This window comes from Anneissia japonica, unplaced genomic scaffold, assembly GCF_011630105.1.
Source record: "Anneissia japonica isolate Jap-2015-1 unplaced genomic scaffold, ASM1163010v1 scaffold288068_len275957_cov168, whole genome shotgun sequence".
NCBI classification, from domain to species: domain Eukaryota; kingdom Metazoa; phylum Echinodermata; class Crinoidea; order Comatulida; family Comatulidae; genus Anneissia; species Anneissia japonica.
Genome location: NW_022698294.1, coordinates 110,510 through 136,082, shown reverse-complemented (window position 1 = coordinate 136,082; position 25,573 = coordinate 110,510). Strand labels below are relative to the sequence as shown.

Sequence of the window (25,573 nt, the reverse complement as noted above, 5' to 3'; positions counted from 1 at the left end):
TTTTGGGCACTGAATATTTACAAAAATCCATGTGTATTAAACTAATCAATAATTTAAACAAAAGCTGATTATGCTTGTGGTCATCTTTATTGTATATATCTCTTTACATCTTCTGTTATAATCAATAGCTCATTCATGGAATACAAAACAGAAAATTCAACCTCAAACAATGCTTATTTAAAACAGCCTTTTGAATTGCTAAATCAAAACATTTTCAAACACGCACACAACAAAATAAGCTTACAAAACAATCTAGTCATTTCATATCTAGGGGGTAGGTATTACAGTGCCTCTCCTAACTCCCAAGATATTGACTTGGCATCTCATAATATCCAAGATTCTGATTTTTCCTTTGTAAAGAGCAAAAAATTTACTTTTGCTACCATAAATCACATCAAAAATTCTAGGAACTTGCCTAAAACGAAATTGGGTATAGTCAAAAAATATATAGAACCACCTATAAAGTGTACGTAATCCCTTAATTAATTAAGCTTTTGGGTCTACTTCAAAGGCATTAAATGCAAACATTTAATGCCTTTTAGTATTTTGTAGTGTGCACACTACATTCCCAATAATCTACTCAAATGGCATTGGAACCACTAAAATGTTCAGAACAAATTATACAGACGAACACAAAGAGTATTAAATCTTATTTACTGTAGCACTTAACCAATCAGAGAGACGCCACTTTATCCGAAACTATAGACAGCTAGAAATGAAGAGCATGTTCAACTAATGGGATGGGCACTTTTTTTTGTGTGTCATAAATTATGTGTGAATAAAGTGTGTTGCTAAAAAACCTTAATTGTTTACACTCATGATGTCTCTATCTCAGTAACAAAATATGATAATTTTAATACACATGGGATGTATTGAAATTTGATAACTGCAATCGAGTATACAAAAATTAGCACACCACACTTTTTTTATAAGCTCAAGAACTAGGAATAACACAGATCAGTAAGATGTTAATTCTCAAGAGAAAAATATGTTGCTCTAGAATACTTTATTTAATATCTTTCTATTATAAGAAAAGGGCTGTCAGAATTTTATAATATTTAAGTTAACATCACATAATCCATCTGTCGAGATCTACCACTTCTCACTACTGTTGCCCTAATAAATAGTTTCATCAGTACCTGACATTACTGAACTGGTCAATGACTAATCTCTGACTTGTGCCTTACTGTCTAAGGGTTGTATTGGCTTATTGTCATTCTCTGGTGTCGTATGAAGGACTTTATCTTACAGTATACTCTACATTTGTTTTAATACATTGAGGAACCTTAAGACATCCTATGTCTATGTACATGACTCACAAATTATGAATTGGGGGGGGGGGGTGTAAAACATGTTTAAAGAGATACTAATACTAAGCCACATGAAAAACTAGCACCCAAAAACATTTTTTATTTGTTTAACAAAAAGTAAATATTTAAAGCTGCTAGGTTTCCTAGAATCTACTGGCGACATTGGCTGACAGTCACCCGGAAGGTTGAACCTGGTTCAACTTTGCCGACTGCATTGTAGACGAATCGGGGTGCCTTCCCGATTGCGCCAGGGCATCTAGCAATGTACCTGATTCGTCTGCAACGCAATCGGCAAAGTTGAACTAGGTTCAACCTTCCCGACAACTGTCGCCAATAGGGTGAGCGATTCTATGGAAACCGAGCTTAACACAATTATTAATTTATTTTTATTTAGAAAATATTTAAACTAAATGACAATGTTAACGAACCTGCACGAAATATTTAATTACCAATTGTTGATACACATATAAATGTTTGATTTATGAAATCAATTTGGTTCTGCAGACTCTCGCACTTTAATACACAACCAAACTACAGTAATTCTTAGATTCAACTAATGATAGTTATATTTGAAGTCAGAATTCTCACAGCATATTAATGACCAAAAACGGAAATAATAGATCATGTATACAAATATCAATTAATTTTTTTTTTCTTTTATTAAAGATCAAAAATGCTTTTTCCTAAAGGACAGCTGGTGTGCATAGATATAAATGCTGCTGCACTGACATAGCCAATTGAAGAAAACGTTTTCGGCATGGCATAGTATTAATGTAGGCTTAGAATTAATTTTGATACCAAGTTAAAGGAGAGCAGCATTTATGTATAGCCAACAGCACATAAGTATCATGACACCAAGTTTATGAGGCACTGGATAAAGTTACTAGCCTAGATTAACTTTTTTCATACTTTGATTGGTGATTGGCTGGTTAGGCTTTATGGATACCACAATAAATTTACATCCATGCATAAACATGTTTATGTGACCAAGTATATCATAGTTTTTCGGGAGTAAGACCACCCTGGGTATATGCCCACTTCAAAACTTGAACCTAAGTTTATGTTTAAGGGTTGGACTGAGAGAATACCAGTATTATTTATTTACTTTATTATTATTTAGGTGAATTTATTATTATTTTTTTTCACTTATTCTAATTTTCAATTGTAAAATATTATACAAAGTATACAATTCAAATACTTTTTATTTCATCACAAATAGTGGTAATCACATCAATACTACTAATTTGTGCTAACTATACCTGCTTGTAGAATCAACTAAAACTATTCAAATTCAATCAGTAATACATATACATCTCATTAGCATAATTATTTTGATTCTAATTTGTAATTATATTCAAATAAATTTTTCATTACTCTTACAACGTCAGAGGCTTAGCCCAAATTTGCTAATTAATCAACTATAAGACCAATTGAATTACTATTACACTATTTATCATACAACATAGAGCTACCATAAATTTTGGGGAGAGGGAGGGACTAATTATTATATAGTGTTTTTGGCCAGCCTGGTGGCATAATTAATGTCAAAATATTGAATCCCGACACGATGGCGTGTATTCCAATACTTGGAGTATGTATTATACTATCTTATCTGAGATTAATCAGTGGACCTTTGGGTTTCTGATTTCGAGCCAATTAAAATGTGTGGTGTGGCAAAAACATTTTTTTTTACTTACGACATAGCAAAGCCACACCCAAATCAGAATTTATTGTGAAAGATGGTTTTGTGCACAAAAAAAAAAACAGCTTAAACATTAGGCCATCTTCTTAACATTTAATATATTAGTTATTATGTTGGTAGACTTTGGTGTACAAAATACAACTACTAATTGAACACAATTTTTTGCTTATAAATTAATATATGCTCTAATAATAATAAAATAAGATTAAAATGCAATATGGGGCTTGCCATGCCAAAACCACCATTGGTGACCAAAACAAGAAAATTAACATCTTAATATGTTCATACTCTCCACTTTAAAATAATAGGTTATTTACAGGAATCGACTTACTTACTTACCAAAGTTAGCAGTAAATGTATTATGCTTCTACTGTATGTACTAAAGTATACAATACTGCTATTATGCAATACTGCTATTGTTCAGTTTAACATTTAGTGACAGTACGCTGGTTTTGAGATGGCAAGTCTCATATATTATAAATTCCATCACCTCAGCCTCATCGGATGTTGTGTACAAGGTGGCTACCCCTGAGTTTATAATGTTGAGTAAATAAAGTAAATACATTGTTAATTATTACAAAGGCCTGGACAGTAAGTATTCATCAATATGATGAATAGGAGGTGCGCAAAATACTGTTTAGTCTTTCATCCTTGAGGTCAGAGTTCGAATCCCACCCTACCCATTTTGCCAGTATCATGTCCCTCTCCACCCAGGAGTAAACAACTAGTCTGTGTGGATTCATGCACCAGGACTGGCGTAATCTTAAAGGAGTGGCGAAAAATGCACACTTTATAATCTGCTGATCATGGAACAAAAATTACTTAATTAACACACTTGTGTAAATGTAACAAATTGTTACATTTTGCTATATTTTTCTATGTGTGAATTGGGTATAAGGCGAACTAAACTTACTTGTAGATCAACATGCCGACTCATTGTGTGTAAGAAATTAAATCAAGGTAAATCAGGAGAACATCAGCGTCACAACTCTCTACAAAACTGACAAAATAAATCACTTAGTGACTAGTTAAGCTTTACAGGAACATGTCCTAGCCTGTTATGTGCTTCAATTGAGACATGGATACTACCGACTGATTTTCACCATCTGCTCTCTTAGTAAATGAATAATTATTCATTCGTATTGGGCCTGTAATACAGTAGGTACCTGTATACACATTAATATTTTATTTCATAGGTTAAATTCAAACATATTTCTTAATAAATGGTATGCTAATTTTATTCAAATCTTTGAGCTATGTAAACTAGAATTTGAAAAATAAACCAATTTAACTGATTTGTGTAACTACAGCAAAAAAGAGCACCTGAAATGAATGCCAAAATACCAAATGCCAATGGGGAAGGAATAGGATAAAAATATTCTCTGTACAATTGTAAAAATATATTACCTTGAACCATCCACACACACTATATATGGACAAAAAATGGGAACACTTTCTTTAAAAATACCCTATTTTAAAGTGTGTACAAGAAATTCCTTGTAATAATGTGGTATTATTATTTTTGATAATACAGTATTTATTTATGAATGTGTGTGTGTATGTGTGTCTGTGTATAGATGCATATGATTTGTGTGGATAATTGTTGAACTATTTTAATAACTGTAAACACATTTCTAAGAAAAAGGTAGGAACTGTTTCAATTATATTATAGATGAGGAATTAACACACTGGATACCACAACAACCACCACCACCATCGACAACCTATTATCTCTTCAGAAAGCACTACTGCAGCTTGATGGAGTGTCAGGTGCAGTCTCCACTAGAGCTTTCCAGTAAAAAGATGCCTGCCATCAAAACATGGTCTTTGAGTGTCTTCTGATGAAGGAATACACAAAGTATCTTCTACATAGCACTATTCAAGTAGAGTGATGCTACTACTCTTCTTATATGATTTTCCTCGTAAACTCTTAAATGCTCGACCTCAAGAACAGGTCTTTACAAATAAATTCTGATGATGAAAGAGTACACAAAATATCTTTTACACTGTGCCATTCAAGTACAACTTGTCATTGCGTTTTTTTGACTCTCATGGCAAGATTCAACCCTGAATCACTATGAGTTTACTATACAATCCTCATATTCATCTCCTTAATCAGTCATGGTATCACACAATAGGTTTGTGTGGGGTTTCATCAGTGCTTGTCATTTCAAAATGTCTTTTGTGGCGTGGTATTGATGTGCCTGCCACCAGGAACCTGCGCTATAAGGCTGATTCTTCGTATTCGTCTGGACAACGTACAGCTGATAAAAGAATTGTGATGTCATCTGGTTTACCACCTGTATGTAAATTAAAAATAAAAGTAAAACTGAAGTCAACATATATCTAAATCAATGGCACTAAAATCACAGAATAAGTATCATAAGGGCAGATCATGTGGCTCAGTGGTAAAGCTTTGTGCTTCAGATCACAAGAACTGGGGTTCAAGTCTCCTGTTAAATATACAGAACCCTTCTTTTGGACACCCCTATTAAGGAGACTAAACAAGGGAAAGTATATCTTTTAACTCTATGGCCAATCCCCATTCAGTGAACATCCATATTAAGAGGGCACTTTTTTTGGTCTTGAAGGTGTCCCAATAGGGGTGCTACTGTATATTTATATCCTTAGGCAAGACACTATACATGCTATCTCTTGAATGAAGTTTGAATACTAATGCTAATTTGACTTGATATACTACTGTATTCAAGATTTATTATTATTATTATTATTATTATTTATTATTTATTATTTATTATTATTATTATTATTATTATTATTATTATTATTCCAAAAGAGGATTAACATTCACACTTCACTAGAATTTATATTTGGCATTACATTAGTAAGACAAGGAGTAAAAAATAAGCGTAAATCGAAACAAACACTAACATATTCACGAATGTAATCTTTTTTTTCTGTAAAACTTATTCCTAAAAAATATATATAGCTTTCTAATTTAATGCATTATACCAAAAGTAAAAAGAAAATTACCTACATGAAAATTAATAGCATTTTTACTTACCCATGAAATCTAAGCCATTTTCTCTGGCATGCATTGCAAAAGGTGATAAATATGTTGGATCATAAGCTAGTTGCCTTGCTCTTTCTGCTATGGTGTTCACTGTCTTCTGGAGATTTTCTAACGTTTGATCCTGAGGACAGAATGCATGTGTATCAGTGCACTTTACTTTGAAAAACACAGTCAACATTTAAAGATCGGTGCCAGGATTTGGCTGAATGGGCGGTGGGGCGGGGAGATTTAAAAGGCTTATTTGATTGAGTCTCATCTTGTAAAAATGAAATATAATTTTTATTCTCTCTGAAGAATTGTGGTGTTGTGAGGTTCGGGAAGTAACACTAACAAACCCTGGATAGTGTTGAGCTGTGTGTTGAGTTACAGTATGTTAAGTTGATAAAGGTGAAGAATAAACAATTAATCATTTACTCGTTTGCAGTATAAAGTGTAATTGTGATGTAATATTAAAGCAAATATAGACCGGTCGTATATGAGGTGTAGGTGTCACTTTTTGCAGAATTTACCAGACCAACTTTTTCTAATGTATTTTTTGACGTAGATTACGAATCTGATTGTTGATCGGTCCGGGGAGGGGGATTTTTCGAGTATATTTATATCCTTGGGCAAGACACTATACATGCTATCTCTTGAATGAAGTTTGAATACTAATGCGCCGATTACTAGTAGCAACGCTGTGGACACCTTCCCTCAGGGAGTTGAATATGTGATTTGTAATCACTACTGCAGGTGTTTAATCTATTCACCAGGATGATAAGAATACAGAAGAGCATTTGACTCGATATACTACTGTATTCAAGATTTATTATTATTATTATTATTATTATTATTATTATTATTATTATTATTATTATTATTATTATTATTATTATTATTATTCCAAAAGAGGATTAACATTCACACTTCACTAGAATTTATATTTGGCATTACATTAGTAAGACAAGGAGTAAAAAATAAGCGTAAATCGAAACAAACACTAACATATTCACGAATGTAATCTTTTTTTTCTGTAAAACTTATTCCTAAAAAATATATATAGCTTTCTAATTTAATGCATTATACCAAAAGTAAAAAGAAAATTACCTACATGAAAATTAATAGCATTTTTACTTACCCATGAAATCTAAGCCATTTTCTCTGGCATGCATTGCAAAAGGTGATAAATATGTTGGATCATAAGCTAGTTGCCTTGCTCTTTCTGCTATGGTGTTCACTGTCTTCTGGAGATTTTCTAACGTTTGATCCTGAGGACAGAATGCATGTGTATCAGTGCACTTTACTTTGAAAAACACAGTCAACATTTAAAGATCGGTGCCAGGATTTGGCTGAATGGGCGGTGGGGCGGGGAGATTTAAAAGGCTTATTTGATTGAGTCTCATCTTGTAAAAATGAAATATAATTTTTATTCTCTCTGAAGTATTGTGGTGTTGTGAGGTTCGCGAAGTAACACTAACAAACCCTGGATAGTGTTGAGCTGTGTGTTGAGTTACAGTATGTTAAGTTGATAAAGGTGAAGAATAAAAAATTAATCATTTACTTGTTTGCAGTATAAAGTGTAATTGTGATTAAATTGTAATATTAAAGCAAATAATGATTGTTGAGGGAATGATACAAATACTACAGGAATCCTGTTCAAATATTTTAAGTGCAAAACAAATAATTCAATGGAAGATATTTCAAATTAACGATATGACAGGCCTACACTTGTAACATTAAAATAACATTTACAAAAAACTTGCCACCCACTTAACTAGTTCAATCCCTAATCACTTTGTAGGGTTGTGTAGTAAAGCACCCAGTACACTGTAGGGTTAAATTTAGTTCAATCATCCACAAACTAAATTACAGTACTCAGGAAGATATACTGTAGCAGGCAGGGTGTTTCTTCCTACTGTAAAATTAGACAGTAAAAACATCACATACAGTACTCACTCACTTCCTTTCAAGAAGGATTTACCTAATTTAAAGTTTAATATCTATACTAGTACATTCAAATAGGGAAACAAACCTATTCTGCTGTAATGGCAAACTTTACTTAACCTTCAGAAGCAGTGATGAGTCACCTAATACCGTACTTGTTTTTTAAAAATAATTTTACAGGATATTAGCATAAAAAACACTACTGTAAAAGATACTCAATGTACGTCCCTGGTTTCATGGAACAATATCAAATCTCAATTGCAAAAAAAAAACATACTGTACATGACAGTAAATATCAGTAATTTTAGCTATGTAGGGCCCCCTAGAGGTTTCACAAAATTAAGGGCTTTATACAGTAAATCTAGTATATTATTATTATTATTATTATTATTATTATTATTATTATTATTATTATCATTATTATTATTCCAATGTCTAAAGCTGTGTTCCAAATTGGATTAATTTTTACCAAGACCTCTGTCCTTTTACTGAGATTGTGGCTAAATAATCCCATATTGTAGTTACTGAATCCTTGTCTATGTTATAGCGTGAAGGAATATGTTGAGATAGAAAGCTCATTTGCATATGTTAGATTTGGTATAGTATTCACCAATATTTAGAAGATGGATTAATTATTCAGAAGACTTTTGCAGTTTTTAGTTGCATGTGAGACGTCATGAACTTAATTTGAAACAAGCATATGATTAGTATCTATGAATGGACTTCCTCGCTGAGGAGGATATGAATTATGGAAAGATCCTTGGTCTCTTGCACTTGCAACAATATAGGAATATAAGGATGGATCCAGAATTAAATAGTAAAAGTATATGTGAGGTCTCACCACAAAATTAGATGCATCCTTGGTGAAATCATATTGAGATATTCACCAAAATGGGTCAAAGTTTTTGATTTTAATATTCTCTTAATAATTACGGGTTACTTTATCTTTGGAAGCTGATCTTCTCAAAACCTGGTTCTCATACACCTTAAATTTTAAATGCTCATATCTCTGAATTTACCAAATTAAAGCTTATAATGTGATCTACCCACATAATATAAACTAAATTTTAATTTTTTTTTTTTTTTTTTTTTTACCATGAGACTCATTTTATGGTGATACCTTGCATATTTTTGAACAGTATGAGAGCCCATTGGTAGGCAAATTCTTTTCACTTTGGGGATCCAGGTACTCTATTTTGTTTATTATTGCTTTTTATATCATATCTTACTCTCAATAATTAATTTACATTTGGTTGTATGTGGGTTTTTTTTTTTTTTTTTTACAAAATTATGTACTATGGACTAACCAATAATAGTTGGTAGTTACGGAAAAATGTTATTATATAATACTAATAGCAGTATACTGTATGAGGCAAGAGAGTGACTAATATGCTTTAGATGTTACATATTCAATATAGGTTTAACAACTGTACAATATCCAATACTGTATTTACAACTACTGTTTACATGACCCTACAGTGTATACAGACTCATTACTAATGCAAACATTTGAATGCTATATTCAATACCATAAGCTCTGTATAACTCATTATAATGAGTTTGCATTTTCATAAGTTAAAATTACATTAACCTGTCAGTAACCACAGACCATAACGACAAACTCACCTGCAACTTTGACAGTTCTTTTAATATCATATTCTCTGACATATTATCAAACAGACCATCTGTGGCTATGAGAATCAGATCACCCTCCTGGACACACACCGATTTATTTGATGCAGATTCAGGGCTGAAAAAATACATTAACATTATCTGTACTGAACTTTTTTACTATCCATTTCAGCTATTTATGGCCACGACATACAGTGTAATTGATAATTGCTGTTAGTACTGTATGTTGTGCCAAAGATTAAAATGAAAATTGCTTTTTGAAAGAAGACAAGGTTGGCAATAAAAACTAATGAAGATCCTGGAAGTAATTTCATAAACTATTAACAGGAAACATTTGAATTAATAAACAAATGCGTCCATTTTGTTCATAAGTGGTTCACTGATGTTCGGATGTTGAAATCAGCTATGCAGTACATTATAATTAAGTGCAGGAAATGTAAGGTGATGGTGGCATAATTTATGATTAATGTTTCTATTTTTAACATGCATTTAAGAATGAACATGGAATAACTGATAATACAAAAACGGTGACATTATTTAGGTGTACTCCATTTTCAGATGAATTTTTAGGGCAGTTTTAAAATGGTTTTGTTATGTCCAAATTTATAACTGACAAAGAGAGATTTAATGTATTAATAGAAATTTTAAAGTAAACACTTATTATATAATTGAATGAGAACATATACATTATTGATTTAACTTTATTATTCAATAAATTACTGTCAAAGCATATTTGGTGTTCAATCTAAAAACTTCATGTTAGTGATCATATAATTTTAATGTACATGTAAATTATGACACTCATCTCCAAGACCTAAAGAGGGAGAATATGCCAAATATCTTTAATTTGAAGCAAAAAACAAGGAAATTTGAGGAAGTGGAATTTAAAGTATGTTACAGCATTGCAATGACTAGATTCAACTGGTTTTCCACATGTACAGTACTGCGTTTACCATAACTCATTCATCCCACAGTATCCTAAAATGTTTGTTGTCGGTTATTGCTGCGACTGTTGTTACGTTACCTGTCGGTCAGGACGGAACCTAGCCCTGGCGGTGGTATTGATAATTGGTAGGGTGTATTAAAATAGTGCTGTTGCTCGACAGATCTGCTAACGATCCTACCGCCTCGAACAATCATGAACCCGGAGTCGCCTAAATTTGAAGAGTGCACCATTTTGTTCTCATTATCCATGATAACAATACAGGCTGTACTTGACCCTTGAGGAAAGAAAAATATAAAACAGAAAAAAATATTTTTAAACAATGCAATACACCAATATTCGCAGACATTGACCTAAGGTACTGTATTTTTACACCAAACCCGAATTTTTGGATATTTTAGTCTACTGAACCAATTAAAAAATCAAATCAAACATCCATTAAGAATAGGGATGTTGGTGTCATGGAGGCTGGTATTCATTGCATCGAAAAAGCAGTCGAGTTCTGGAACCCCTGGTGGAGAACCCCTGGTTGCAGAAGCTGCAGCCAGGGCCTACGAAGCCCTCAGCGTGCGTGGCGCCTAGATTTGCTGGTCATAGCTCGGTAACGGCACAACACAGCAGAAAAAAGACAAATCCAAGCACATCAATGTGTAGTAAAGTACTGTATCCTTAAAAGTTAATCACTCCAGATTCGTTTTGTAGAGCAATCCAAGGCTTGTTGAACTGCAACACTTCCAAAAATCACTCGCTATAATTGAGGTACCTTATCTATAGTATGTGGTAACTTCAGGATCTTTCGAAAAAAGTCAGAGGAAGACACATGGTTACAGGATCGCTTGTGCTTGGCGCCAGGAGCCGACTATAGTTAAACTTGCCTACTGTAAATCGACTTTGCATTAAACTCAAATAATTTCTAAGTTGCTTGTGCTTGGCGCCAGGAGCCGAGAATATAGAAGCTTGCCTAAATCGACTTTGCCTATTAAACTCTGAGTTGATTATAACAATAAGTCAAATTTTATCTAAGTCGAAACAGTTTTTCATTGTCATTTTGGATTCAACTACTAGGCAGGTTCAATTGTTATTCCATTTATTTTTCGATAGGTATTCTCTTTTGGGTTTATCCAGATACAGTACTGTACTGTTGCACTGTAAAGCCCCTCTCCCACCTACTGTAGGTTGATTTCATGCAAGAGTCAAACAATTCTCCCGAGTTCAAAACTCCTGAAACTCGTGATTTAATTTGTTTGGAAAATGACCTCTATACAAGCTTACTACGTGTTAGCCACGAGTGAGGTATGACCTTACGGAGTTGGTTACGAGTTACTGTACAGTATGTACGAATAATGCCAAGCGAAGCAGAGTGTTAACTACGAGCTTTACAGGATTATTACAAACGTAACAAGTATTTTCCGAATTAAATATGAGTTAAGTACAAGCATTCTGATCAAATGTTCCTGGTGATCGTAACCAACTCAGTGCGCTCGTACATAACTCGTACTCGTTTCGGGGTGCTCGCACCAAACTCGTGGATTACAAAACTGCCAACGAGTATCCCGAGTAATGTACGAGTTACAGTAGGTAGGAGCACCCTAAGTACTCAACGAGTTACCTACGAATCCTTCGAGTTAACTACGAGTAAACTCGTAGCATTAAGTTTGAACATGTTCAAAATTAGCGCCACGACTTCAGAGCTGCTACGAGTACTCCCTGAGCTTCCCGAATCATCCTACGGGTTTTTGTCGAGTTTGCCGAGTTCAAACTCAGCAAACTCTTCTACCTCGTATGCTGAAAAAACCCTAGTGGGAGAGATGCTTACTGTATTCACAAAGTAGACTGACATACTGTATGTTACATGTTACATGTTACATGTTACTGTATGTTACATGTTACTGTCATGGTTGTTTATATCATATGCCTAGTATTAAAAAAACTGCATTAAGAACAAAAGTACTGATTATCGTTGCTTATTCTTTATCAATGCAGAATATTGTAGTTAGATTTTTGACTACTGTACAATACTGTACATTTATTGCCATGTAATATTGCAGTCTTTTATTATTTTTTATGTAACTTTAAAACAAATTATTAGGTATTCCAAATTTGTTTGAATTTTTAAATCTTATAAAAATTTAAATCTTATAAAAATGCCCACTAATCAATAATAATTTTTTCATTATAATTCAACTGTATACAGTATTATTTTTTTCATTTAGCATAATTCAAAAACAACGCTACAGTATTTCACATTTTAATGCATTAATAATTCAACAGTTATTAAATATTACTGTACATTAGATCCATTAGATCCTACCTACTGTAGACTTATGTATTTCAGAATTTTGTCAAATACAGATGGATTCATTCACAATTTTTTCAAGCTTGCATTGTTGCAACAATTTCTCATGGTTTATTATCAACGCATTAATTTTATAGTAATTATTACAGATTTTACTGTAGATACAATCTTTAAACTACTAAACACGATCTAGACTTAATTCCTATCACTGTTCTCAAATATTAGATGGACTTCTATTTCTCGCATATACTGTAATGGTTAACATAAATCACACATCACAATGTGAAAAATAACATTCACGTCTTCACTGATATAAACCTCTGACTAGCAGGCACTAATCTCACAACTGTACGGTACGGTAAATGATTTCATGATGCAAACTGCAGTCGAGTTAGCATTTTAATGGGCTCCCACCTAATGCATTCAATTTGCTGTTACTGTACTACTGTCAGTGTATTTGTAGCTATAAATGCAAGTGCACAAAATATGGAATACTCTCTCTGGTATTCAGGTTGGCAGTGACTTGTGATTGGCAATTCTTGTGGGATGAATGGCATGTTATGCCAAAGAAAACATACAGATAATTGAGCATTTATTTCAAGTGTAGATGGGATTGAGTGCAAAGTGAATAACAAGGATAAAAAAAAATCAGTCTCCATAAATTATACTTAATTGCTATTTTTCTTTTATTAAAGTAGTATTTTTTTTAAAACTGTTTCGTTCCTATCAGGATTTGAACTAAAGAAATACTGATTTCATTGGTTTGCCCTAACGTATACAGTATATTCGGCCTACAGTACAGTACTCGTTTGGACATTCCTGTGGACAACTTCTTTACTCAAGATACAATATTTCATACAGTAACACATACACTGTAGTACATGCATTCTCATTTTATGAAGGAGACACCCTCCCATACCCCACACTAGTGTTCACATCATTCTTACTGTACGACCAAATCAGCCAATCCTTTATCAATGTACCACAACAAAATTTAGGCTTTGAACAAATCTTAATATATAGCAATGCAATTATGCAGCAATTACGATTCTGCACACCTATTTTCCTAGCAATTTTCAACGCAAAATGAGCTGATATTTTAAGTATCCTCCGCGCAATTCAAAAACGTTCATGGCAAAGTAGATAAAGTCCAAAAATACCATACTGCATTATCGGTTGAATACAGTTTTTCAATGGATGAATAACACTCTTGGTGTATACAGTAATTTGTTTACAGTATTGAGGAAACGATTCAGCCATGCACATTCAGAAAGGGGTTCAAGAGGGATTAGAATTCCAAAGGGGTCACTCAAGACAGGAGTCATCTAGCCAAATGCCAGGCCAATCATTAGTAACTGCTTGTCTGGAGTGAATGGAGTCAAAAACAGTCAAATTTTGTGCAATAATTAAAATGAAGATTTGGTACCTTGATCATGAAACTCTTGAAATACAGTACTGTATCTAAAGTGGTAATAAATCTCAGGCAACTCAAAAAGCCATGTCTTTTTCTATAGTGTTGTGCTTTCTCGCTGCATTTGTTTATAATGTACTGTAGTACCCAGTTAATGTTATTATGGTATGATTACAGTACTACAGTATATGTATAAATCTATCATAATCAGTGGCGGCACCAATGGGAAATGGGGAGCCCAGGGAGGGGCTAGGCTTTCTATCGGGAGAGTATTTGAGAAATCAGCCTTCAAAAGTTTACGATTTCGGGCATTTCTTAGGCAGAAACCATCACCAAATTGTTAAAAATGTTTATTTTAACATTGAAAATGGGGAAAAAACAGCAAAGCTTAGCGCAATAAAATATATTTCCAAAAGTTTGACATTTCAGCTTGTTTTGGTCATTATCTACAAAACAGGATTTGCGACGAGTGACTGGTTTGGCTGGTCTTTGCCACATATTCAGTCTGGACCGTGAGTATTTCACTATTTGTTTGTTTACATTGAACATATGCGGTATTGATGTACTGTACTGTACTTTCACGAAAGCGTGATTTTCTCAGCTTTTGTGCGAGATTGTGTAAATCTCCAAAAGTGAGTCAGTCATTTTCATTTTACTGATGGGTCACATATTGCGATTAGAATAAAGTGTTCGGTACCATTGTAAAGAAAGATGTTTGTAGTTCTTGTAGTTTGTCAATCTGATCACATACTGTACGCACTCTCAACAAGCTTCGGAAAAGTGTTAAAACTCACTAAAAAGTCTGGTGGTGTCTGATATACTATTTTTTCAAACCCCTGGCGGTCAGAGTGTTAAGACACTAAATCGATATATCCTTTCAAATCCCTACAGTGCATTGTGAGAGCTTCTAAGAGCTTCACCCCTGAATCCCTCCCAAACACAAGGTTCTGGGCATCCCCTGGCTGCCTACAGCATTTAGACTCACCGTTGGAAAATCCTACAATACAACCTCAATCGTATGGAGAGGTCTCAGGATGTACTGTACGCATTTTGTAAAAACAGAGGTATACTGTTCAAGCTAAGCAAAACAGTAATTATGTAAAACAAACGTGCACAGGCTTGCACTGACTACTCAACACATTAATACAGTATATACAGTAGGTGATGAAACTGAAACTGGGATTAAATAGAGTAACTGCACATTCTTCAAAAAAAAAATAAATAAATAAATAAAATGGCAAAATGAAGGAAGTTATTCATCTCATTCAGGGCAATGTTAAACAAAAGTGTCTTTGTTTTCTGTCAGGAAGCAACACATAAATGTTAAAAGCAATAGAACGTCAGTTGCTATTTGACAGTGTTTCTTGTACTGTATAAAGTCCTGTCTACAGAAACAAATAATTTTAGGCAGAAGAATCCCCTCCCTGTGAACCCCCCACTGCCATAGAACTTGGACGCTCGTCGGAGAATATCTGGTGTCGCCACTGCAGTAGATTCTAAGTAAATCAAATCAATGGGGTGAATCATTATTATTATATAATGTCTTCCAGGATGCCCTGAAAAATAAATACTGGTTGTTAACATACCTGTATATCATCTCCAAAAAAATATACAGTAGAATTACATGTAAAACTATGCTCAATCTTTATAAAACTTTAATATTACCGGTTATGACGTACTGTTGCTGCATGTGGGCACCTACTGAAATTTCAAATATTTATAGACTAGAAAGGGTACAAAAAAAGGCAACTAGAATAATTATGTACAGAAAGGAAGGAAATTGGGACACGTCATATTTATATAGATTAAGGATTTTGAATATTTTAAGCATGGAGGATATTTTTAAAGTATATCGATTAACGTTAGGTTTTAAAATAATGCATGGACAATGTCCATTGTTGTTTAATAATCTTGTGAGATCAAGTGAAAGGTGTGAAGTGCGATTAATACATTGGAAAGCCAAGACTAATACATTTTTAAATTCATCTTTTGTTATTTTTCCTAGATTATGGGAACAACTTCCTAATGAAATTAAACAATGCACATCCATTTCGGACTTTAAAGCCCAGCTCACACAACACTTGATCTCAAAATATTAATAATAATAATAACTATTAATTATCTCTGTTTTTCATTTTGTTTTAGTTAAATCAATTTATTTTGAATTTACTTTTTTGTATATATTTATATTGTATTGTCATTGTATTTGTTTTTGATGATGGAGTAAGAGCAGATTACTGTTTGGGCTTATGCCTATTACTTTCTCCTGGCAAGAATATTGTATGTATACTTTTTACTCTGCCGAATAAATATTATTATTATTATTAAAACAAATTTTCTGTGACGCATGCAACTTACCAATTAATGGATATTTATTATGCATTAACTCTCTGTACCCCTTGGCTAAAACTGACACTGGCGAATCAGGATTGAAGTAGCCTTGTCTCACTATTGATTCGCAGGTCTTCATCAACTGGCATGGGAACTTGGATGGGTCAATGCCATAGTCTCTCCACCCTCCAACACCATCAGCTACACCTATTAATGAAAAAACAGACAACAATATGAGAAATAAAACCTGTGATACAGATATTTAACATATTCACTATTAATATACATTAATATAAATTAATGAGACACATTAATGCTAATAATATTATAAAATTAATATACGATATTCATATGTAATCTAGTCTGTAGGTTTGCAGTTCAAATGTACAGTAACATATACTGAAATGAGATAGAAAATTTATATTAACCATTAAAAAAATTACCTTCTTTGTGAGCAGTAAACTTATGTGGTCTTTTATTAATTGTGAAATAACCATTATACATATAATTACCAAATTACCAATAAACTTCAGCCAAGAAGAGTACCTTAAATTTGAAACAAGATGACTGGTCCAAGTACAATTACAAAATGCAAATGGGAAAAATATGAATAATACTGTAGGAATGCTATAGCTTCAGTAATACAACATAGTTTCACAGTAAATTCATCCCCAAAAACATGGTGGTGTGTCACAATATGATAAAGGAATGGCAACACTATGGGATTCCAAACAGTTAATTAAAGATAGCGATGAATATGCAATTGAAATTCAAGCCTGTTCTCACTCTTTCACATGTAATGAGTAACTAATTCAGATCCCAGTAGGGAAAATGTCAAGTACTGTACTGAGACCTGCAATGTGATATCATGAGAGATCAGCAATCTTTAGATGATTGGTAATAATAGATAAGAAACAGATTAATTATTATTGCACTTTACCTGACAGTACAGTATGACACACTTTACTACAAGTTCTACAGTATCAGACACAGACCGTATCAATGTGTTATTTAAGGGATCACAAATTAAAAACTAATTTGCTTTTCTTTTTTTAGCCAAAAAAAGGTGTTTAAATGTGATTCAGATCGAAATCATTGTGCAGGCTCAAAACAAAAGCAATATTTTACAACTAGCATGTATAGTAAAGTTGACAATAGACCTCAGTGTTTTTATGACATCATTTCTCCTTGACCATCAAGCTCAAGTCTATTGTACAGGTACCTACAGTATACACTACCAGCACAGGTACTGTACCTGTCTACTGTACAGGTTTTAACAGTATGGTGCATTTCTGCAAATAGCCAAAAATTATTTATTACCCAGGTCAAGAATAAAAAGCAAACAGTTGTATCCTGGTGTTGAGGGTTTTATTAGGGGAAATTATAATCGGGTTGATCTATCTACAGAAAAAACCCTGATTTTTAGTAATTAAGTTGATGATGCTTTTATGAAATAGAGTTGTTTTGGTAAGACTGACCCTTGGTGAAAGTTATACTGTATAATTATTATAAATAGAAAATCAAGTAACATACTGTAGACAATTTACGTAGCTCTTATTCGAGTCCATCCTTAACAATAAAAAACAAAATGAATAGATCATTCAAGTTAAAAAAAAAAATTTTTTTTAAAGAACTCCCTTTCCTGATTTGTAAGTGTCCGGTTTTCATAAATTACAATTCCATGGCAACAGCAAGCTGCAATAGGCCCCTTGCAAAGTTTACATCATGGTTTATCTGAAATGCTGGTGGGGCCCTACCCTGGTAGGCAGAAGATTCACGTAGTACAGTACAGTATATGAGAAATGCAGCGGAAATCAGCATGCTGATTATCTTTTATTTTGTTGTACCACAAATATGAAAGCTACATGAATGAAATTCACATAACAGTATCATACTGTAGTTATATATACAGTATTATGCTGCCAGCGCCCTACCAGGGTAGGGTGCTGCCAGCACTTCAGATGCCAATGTAAATATTGCAAGGGATCTATTCTTAAAAAAAGAATGAGGTGGTACTGTACAGCAAAAACATAATTTCAATGTCTCAACATGCAAGAAACCCCTCCTCCTGAACAGATCAATCCTACAAATTTCTGCTATTTACAAATCGACAGGAGAAAGTTCAAGTGTTTACAGTATTTCTAAAGGGTGGATGTGACCAGCTGTCCTCATAAGTTACTCTACACATGGAGAAAAATTACAGTATTTTCTCCATGCTCTACGATACTACTGGATATTAACATCTTATACAATCATGATTTATGAAATACTGTAAATTATCACCACTGGTCTCAAATGTGGGCGAACCAAGGAGAATATGGTCAGTGTTAAAGTTGCAGGTCATTACCTAAAAATCCAATCATTATTGGCACACACTGTACAAAAAATACAGTATACTGAAAAAATATTAAATGAACCTACTGTAATCATTTTTTAAAGTAAAAAATTCAAAAAATACAAGTCTCCCTCTAATTAAAGGCCCTACAAATTAAATACCACATCTAATTTAATACCACCTCCAATCAAAGACCACTTTTCTGTGGTCCCAAATGTCTTTTATCTTTATTCTTATTAGAGCAAAAGTCCATGAAAACCCCAGTCCCAGGTTTTCTATAATTTGAGGGGAACCTGCATTGAATATGGAATTAAAGTTTCAAAATATTCTCTATTCTATGTATAGAATAGTTTGCCTTAAACTGATGCAAGCCAATTCACATTGAAGATGGTAATGAGGATTCAAAACCATGCATCACATAAATAAATTATACACAATTATGATTTCCCTGAATACAAAACAAAATAGGTTACAAACAGTACTGAAAAGTGATCTAAAATTTTGTTTAAATGAGATGGTTGGTATTGCAAGTCATGAATAATAACTGTATAAAAACTGAATTTTTGTAACGATGAATGTAGACATTGAAAATATAGTACCAATGTATTATTATTTATAAGCAAGATTCAAGTAACTTGTGATAATTCAACTTTAGTTACAACTCAGCAACATGATTTTATTTCAGTTCATGTCATTTCATATTCATATTACAGTAGTTACTGTACAATCCAGGTGAGGAATTACAGTGCATCATAATTGTATATGGTAGTAATCAATACTGTTATCTGTGCCAACACACAACAATGGGCAATGTAGGAACGTGTTACAGATAGCAATATTAAAAATGTCACAACCTACTGTACAGTAGGTCTACAGTATGCAGGTGAAAGCATTCTGTACAGCAAAAGCAAAATGTCAAAATACCTCAATTAATGAAGTGTGGGAGTATGGTACACCGTACTGCGTACAAAATAATTAACTAGAAATATCTGTGACACTGAATCAAAATCATTGAATGGACAGTAACATTTTGATGAACACTAAGCCGTGCACTACAACTGGTTAAGTATCTACTGTATCAGGATTATGATAGGATTTTAGGGCAGAAATTCTACATTTGAATTCAAGGAGGGGGAGAGGGAGAATCAAGGAGGGAGAGAGGGAGAAGATACAAGGAGGGGGATGGGCATAAAGGATAAAAAAGAAAATGAGAGTGCCATTTCCAGTCATCTACTGTAGGTGCCAAAATCATAATTACAGTATGACCATCTGTTAGACAACGTCCCTCCCAGGGCTCCCTCTTGAATTCCTGGATCAGCCACAGGATGGAATACTGTACAAATACAGTATTTTAGTTATACCAGGAGGTATTATATAAACTTGGTATAATAAACAGTAGACATTTTCATCAGTACGATTATAGAGTATAAAAATCTGTGGCCTCATGGACCCACGTCATATTGATGATCATTAGAATTTCATGGTGACCTACTACAGTATATGACCACTTCGACATATACTGTACTGAAAACACTTCCTTTCTCCCAGACCAAGTGGCAAACTAATTTTTAGCTTCAATAAATTAGTGATTTATTATTTATCATTAAAAGATACACTATTAGCACATGTTGTTTTGATCCCAACAGGATATGTGTTAAATGTAAACCTGTCCAGTTTTTACTGTAGATTCAGTGCTTACTGTAGGATGTGGTCAAGGTCTCAAATATTTTCAACAAAGAAAGCCTAATCTTTCTTTTTGCACATCAATAGACTTTATAATGAGTATTCTGTACTACAGTCTGAATACATTTTTGTTTTCAATAGAAATGTCAAAGTTGACACGTTTGATAAACTGTATATACTGTAATAATAACCCAAGTTATTTATTAAAGACTTCACTTCAGCTTGAGTTTGACAATCAATATGCAGTGACAGTAGTTTTGTAATAAGAAAGACTGCCCTGGCTATGTCCAAACACAGCAGCTAACGGTAATAGCAGGGTCCAGATACAGTAAATATAACATACAGTACGCGCTCACCATTGCATTTCAGGGGTCCAAAGCCTCCCGGAACCCTCTGGAGCGGAAATTGGTATGGTCTAACCGCTCCCGCAAACAAGCAAAAATCTCCAGGAAATTCACTTACTGTACAGTATCTCCCGCAAATTCAGTAAAAAACTAATCTTTTTGTTTTATTTAAGCCTACTATAAACTTTGGTTGCCGATTATTTTTTGCATTCGGACAGTACCATTTCCGGCTTCTAAAGGTGCCTACTCTACAAAAATGGTATCACTTCAGCCCCAAACATGGGGCCTGAAGTGGGTGTGGCCCTTCGTTCGGTACCTACACTTTTTCCTCATATAATATATAGCGCCCCCAATGTCATTAAACAAATCTCTCGGAAATGGGTTCTTCCAACTTGGGACCCCTGGCGTTTATACAAGAAAATCCCCGATCCAGATATCAAGAAGATGATGAAGGGATCACTGGCCAATAGGAAACTGGAAAATGAGTATTATGTTTGGTTATTGATAGAAATGTGTGTACAGTATCCTGATCCCGGTTACAGTAGCTCCAGATCCAGATGCTGGGGGATCTTGTGAACCTTCAGTAACCTTTGACATCATCTTTTCTCCTGTACAGTATACAATTCTTACTTTGCATTGTGGATGGAAGCTTGATTTCTTAAGGTCATTTTCACCAATCTCTTTATTATTTAATTTTCTGCACATTTCTTGGTCAGCAAAATAGACTCCTTTCATCCAAGTACAAACAGCATGAAATCTGTGGATTATTTTAAGTGCTAACAGGAAATATTACAATTCCACTGTACTGTAAGCAGGAACACTGGTGCCAAGGGCCACTTTTACCGTGACGGCTGGCGGCTTGGCCTACTGTACTCAGCTTGGCATAGCCTAGTTGGGCCTGGTCTACCAATAGCAAATATTTTATTCTTCAAATCTATAGAATATTGCATTGAGTATTACGTTTGCTAAACAACTTATTGATTGAATTTACGTTGTTTTCATAAAGACATTCGATGGGGATTCCCAAAAAGGTCAGGCTAACGCATTGTCTATCAGGTGAAAATATCACTTACTGTACAACACGCGTACAGTATGTCATACATATTTATACCCTGCTGGAATATGGATGGTTCTAAGTTGCCCATAATGAATGCACATGGCTCTGCAAATACAGTACTTGAGATTCGGTTCCCCAAGATATCGTTTTTGTTTGTACTGCAACTTCCTGGTTACATACAATAAATTCATAAAATACCATAATTGCAGATTTGCTATTAAAGCCCCATTGCCAGAAAAAAATCTGATTTTTAACATACAGTACATGTTAAAGATTTATAAATATAATACAAAATTGCTAATTTAACTGAATTTAGACATGCCTAAACATGAAAAAAATGTAAAATAAGACTGAAATTTGATTTTTTGTTTTCCACACAAAAAATAAATGCAGATAAATTTTTTTATGTTTGATTTTGCGATAGGTCTACGAAGAAATATAGTAGGTGCTGAAAACATTAGCCTATCCAACACTGCTAGGCTACAGAGTAGGCCTAGCCTTACCTCGATTTAGGTACTGCTAATGCTATTACACATAAAAAACGGTAAACATGATATTTTCCGTTACCCCGCAAACCTCCAAAAAAACACCGCAAACCCCATCCAAACCTTGTGATAATGATTGAATCACATAGTATAGGACTCAGCTTGGTACCTCAATAAAAAAAAAATCATAATTTTATGTTCGTCACAACCTATTTTTGGGGTAAAAAGGCCATTTTTTGTATTAAAAAATTGCTAAACCACGCAAACCACCCAAAACACAGTGCAAACCCCATCCAAACCCTGTGATAGTGATTGAATCATGTAGTATAGGACTCACTTGGTATATCAGTAAAGAAAAATTATAATGTTAAATTCGTTACAACCTACGTTTTTGGGTAAAAACGCCATTTTTTGAGTAAAACATTGCTACAGTACTGTAAACCCTGCAAACCTCCGTAAACAACTGTGCAAACCCCAAACCCTGTGATAATGATTGAATCACATACTGTAAGTATAGGACTCAATTTGGTATCTCAATAAAAGAAATCTTAATTTTATGTTGTCACAATCTATTTTTGGGGTAAAAAGGCCATTTTTTTGTATAAAAAAACTGCTAAACCCCGCAAACCCCCCAAAACACAGTGCAAACCCCATCCAAACCCTGTGATAATGATTGAATTACATAGTATAGGACTCAATTTGGTATCTCAATAAAAAAAAATCATAATTTTATGTTCGTCACAACCTATTTTTGGGGTAAAAAGGCCATTTTTTGTATTAAAAAATTGCTAAACCCCCCAAAACACAATGCAAACCTCATCCAAACCCTGTGATAATGATTGAATCACATAGTATAGGACTCAATTTGGTATATCAGTAAAAAAAAAAATTCTAATGTTCCATTCATAACTACCTACTTTTTGGGTAAAAATGCCATTTTTTGTATAAAACATTGCTAAACCCCGCAAACCTCCAAAAACACAGTCCAAAACTCAGCCAAACCCTGTGATAATGATTGAATCACATAAGTATTGGAATCAATTTGATTTGCGGTGTTTTTTTTTTGGAGGTTTGCAGGGTATGCAGGGTTTAGCAATACCCATTAAACAAACATATCTCAGGCCTACTCGATCGATCAGTGTGCAAGATGCAAAGTACAAAAACTAATCTCATTAGAGAGGGCGCACTTTATTGACTGTATAAAGTATACATAAAAGCGAGAGCATTCCAGCGGATGTGATTTACAACCTCTGAATTTGCCTAGTAACGAAGAATTCGTCAAGAAAATGGTAATCTCCTATGAGAAATAGTCTGTATTTCTTTTTTTTTTATTCTTTTGCGTAAAACTAACATTTTTCCATGGTTTATAATAATTAGAGTAATGCATGCATTTTTTCTAAAAAGCTGCCGCTACGAGACACGTTATTTGTCTTCCATTTTGGACGGCCTACAGTATTTGGTTTTTCTGGCTAAACCCCTCCCAGGTGCTGATAATTTTAGTATTGTCATGGACGAAATAATGGCGAATAGCCTAGCATACCTAAAGCAAACACATTTTAACAGTAAAATGTAGAACAATAAGTCCATCACTAACAAAAGATTCATCTTTAAATTCTGGTCTAAAGCAAGATCTGTCTTTCTTCACAAAGGATGCACAGTTAAGACACAACTAAAGACCAATTTCCTGATTGATTCATCTTCATTCATAGGAAATCTGTTTATTTGGAAAGTAACCCATACGTTTTAGACAAGGAGAAAAATAATTGCTTGGATGATGTCTACAGACTTACACTGACACCAGTAGCGTTATCATTGTAGAATTGTAGACTGTGTTGATACATTACCTATTAAATTTACAGTAGTTGATGATACATAAAATATTGCTTTAATAATAATTTTTGTCTGTTTGTGCACAAACCGCTGTAGAAAATCTATAAAAAATGTATACTTAAAATACAATCATCTAGGCTAATAGTACTAGACATTAACACATATGGAACACATACTCAACACCAAATTAAATGATTAAATTAAATTATTATTCCATAATATAATATTGCAGAGAAATCAGCGCAGTTGTGTTGGAACCTACTGTACCAGTACCAGGTACCCACTTGTACTCCTGGTGGGGAGAGGCAACCGTAGATAAAGTACAAGGACACAAGCGATTTGCATAGTAAGAGTTTCGAACCCCAACCTCGAGGTTGGGAGTCCAATCCAAGCTACAACCGATGCACCAACCGCTTCTTCTTCGGCCTAGAAGTACACGGCAGCTAATTGAGAATACAGTAATAATAGTAAAATGTTATCAATATCAGAACTAGGCCTAGCTAGGAGGGCCTAAAAACAGTCAGGGTCATTATACTTTGAAATATTCATAAATATTGAACTATCTAGTCCTAGGTCTAATCTATTTGTAGCCTGTTGATTAATCTAACAAAATCAATAGACAAGATTCGTTGCCAATTATTTTTAATGATTATATCGAACGATTTATGGAATATCTGTCGTCATTAAATAACATACCTAAGACATCAACGCCTTTGTAGCTGGCAATAAACCATGCATCGTCCCCAAAGGTCCCGTTTTTTAAAACCTGGGGAGTAGCTACGTCTTCCAATTTTGAGAAGCCACACGAAGCGGTCACCAACTGCGTTTTTCGCCGACGGTGATAGTCAAGGCTGCTGCTAGCGTCATATGGTAAAGTTCCAAGTATTGCACGAACCGCCTGGCGACCGTATACTAAAACTGACTGCATTTCCTTGATAATATATCCCTTGTTCACTGTTCACCATTAAAATATTCATCAAAATCCTTGCCTAATCTGTGTAAGTTTATATATAAATTTCTAACAGATTTGATTATACAACCATCAACAATAAAGCCCATTTTGCAGACAAATGGTCGTCGCATCAATGAGGCAATCCAAAACATTAGCGCTTGCGCACGAGGTACGTAATAGATATAGAGGGCGGACTTTTTTTAATCAAACAAATTTTTTGGGGGACTGTCCCTAAGGAATTTTAATTACCTCGTGATCTCATGTTCAGATATTGCATTTTTAAAACTTTGGTTCAAGTACCTTCT

General features: G+C 33.9%; 1 protein-coding gene across 1 annotated transcript; it reads right to left on the bottom strand.

Moving 5' to 3' along the window:
- Positions 1–1,950: 1,950 nt before the first annotated feature.
- Positions 1,951–25,419, bottom strand: LOC117102472 (protein phosphatase PTC7 homolog). The gene is made up of 6 exons (XM_033242744.1): positions 25,013–25,419; positions 16,610–16,789; positions 10,626–10,821; positions 9,596–9,719; positions 7,164–7,293; positions 1,951–5,312 (listed from the first exon to the last, which is right to left on the bottom strand). Exons 1-6 carry the CDS (start codon positions 25,242–25,244, stop codon positions 5,236–5,238), a joined length of 939 nt encoding a protein of 312 aa, XP_033098635.1. The 5' UTR covers positions 25,245–25,419; the 3' UTR covers positions 1,951–5,235.
- Positions 25,420–25,573: the final 154 nt, after the last annotated feature.

Coding starts and splice junctions, on each gene's coding strand:
- LOC117102472 (XM_033242744.1), bottom strand. CDS start 25,244: ATGCAGTCAGTTTTAGTATACGGTCGCCAGGCGGTTCGTGCAATACTT. Junction 16,790..25,012: donor CAAAGGCGTTGATGTCTTAG/GTATGTTATTTA, acceptor TTTCATTAATAG/GTGTAGCTGATGGTGTTGGA. Junction 9,720..10,625: donor GGTTCCGTCCTGACCGACAG/GTAACGTAACAA, acceptor GTATTTTTTCAG/CCCTGAATCTGCATCAAATA.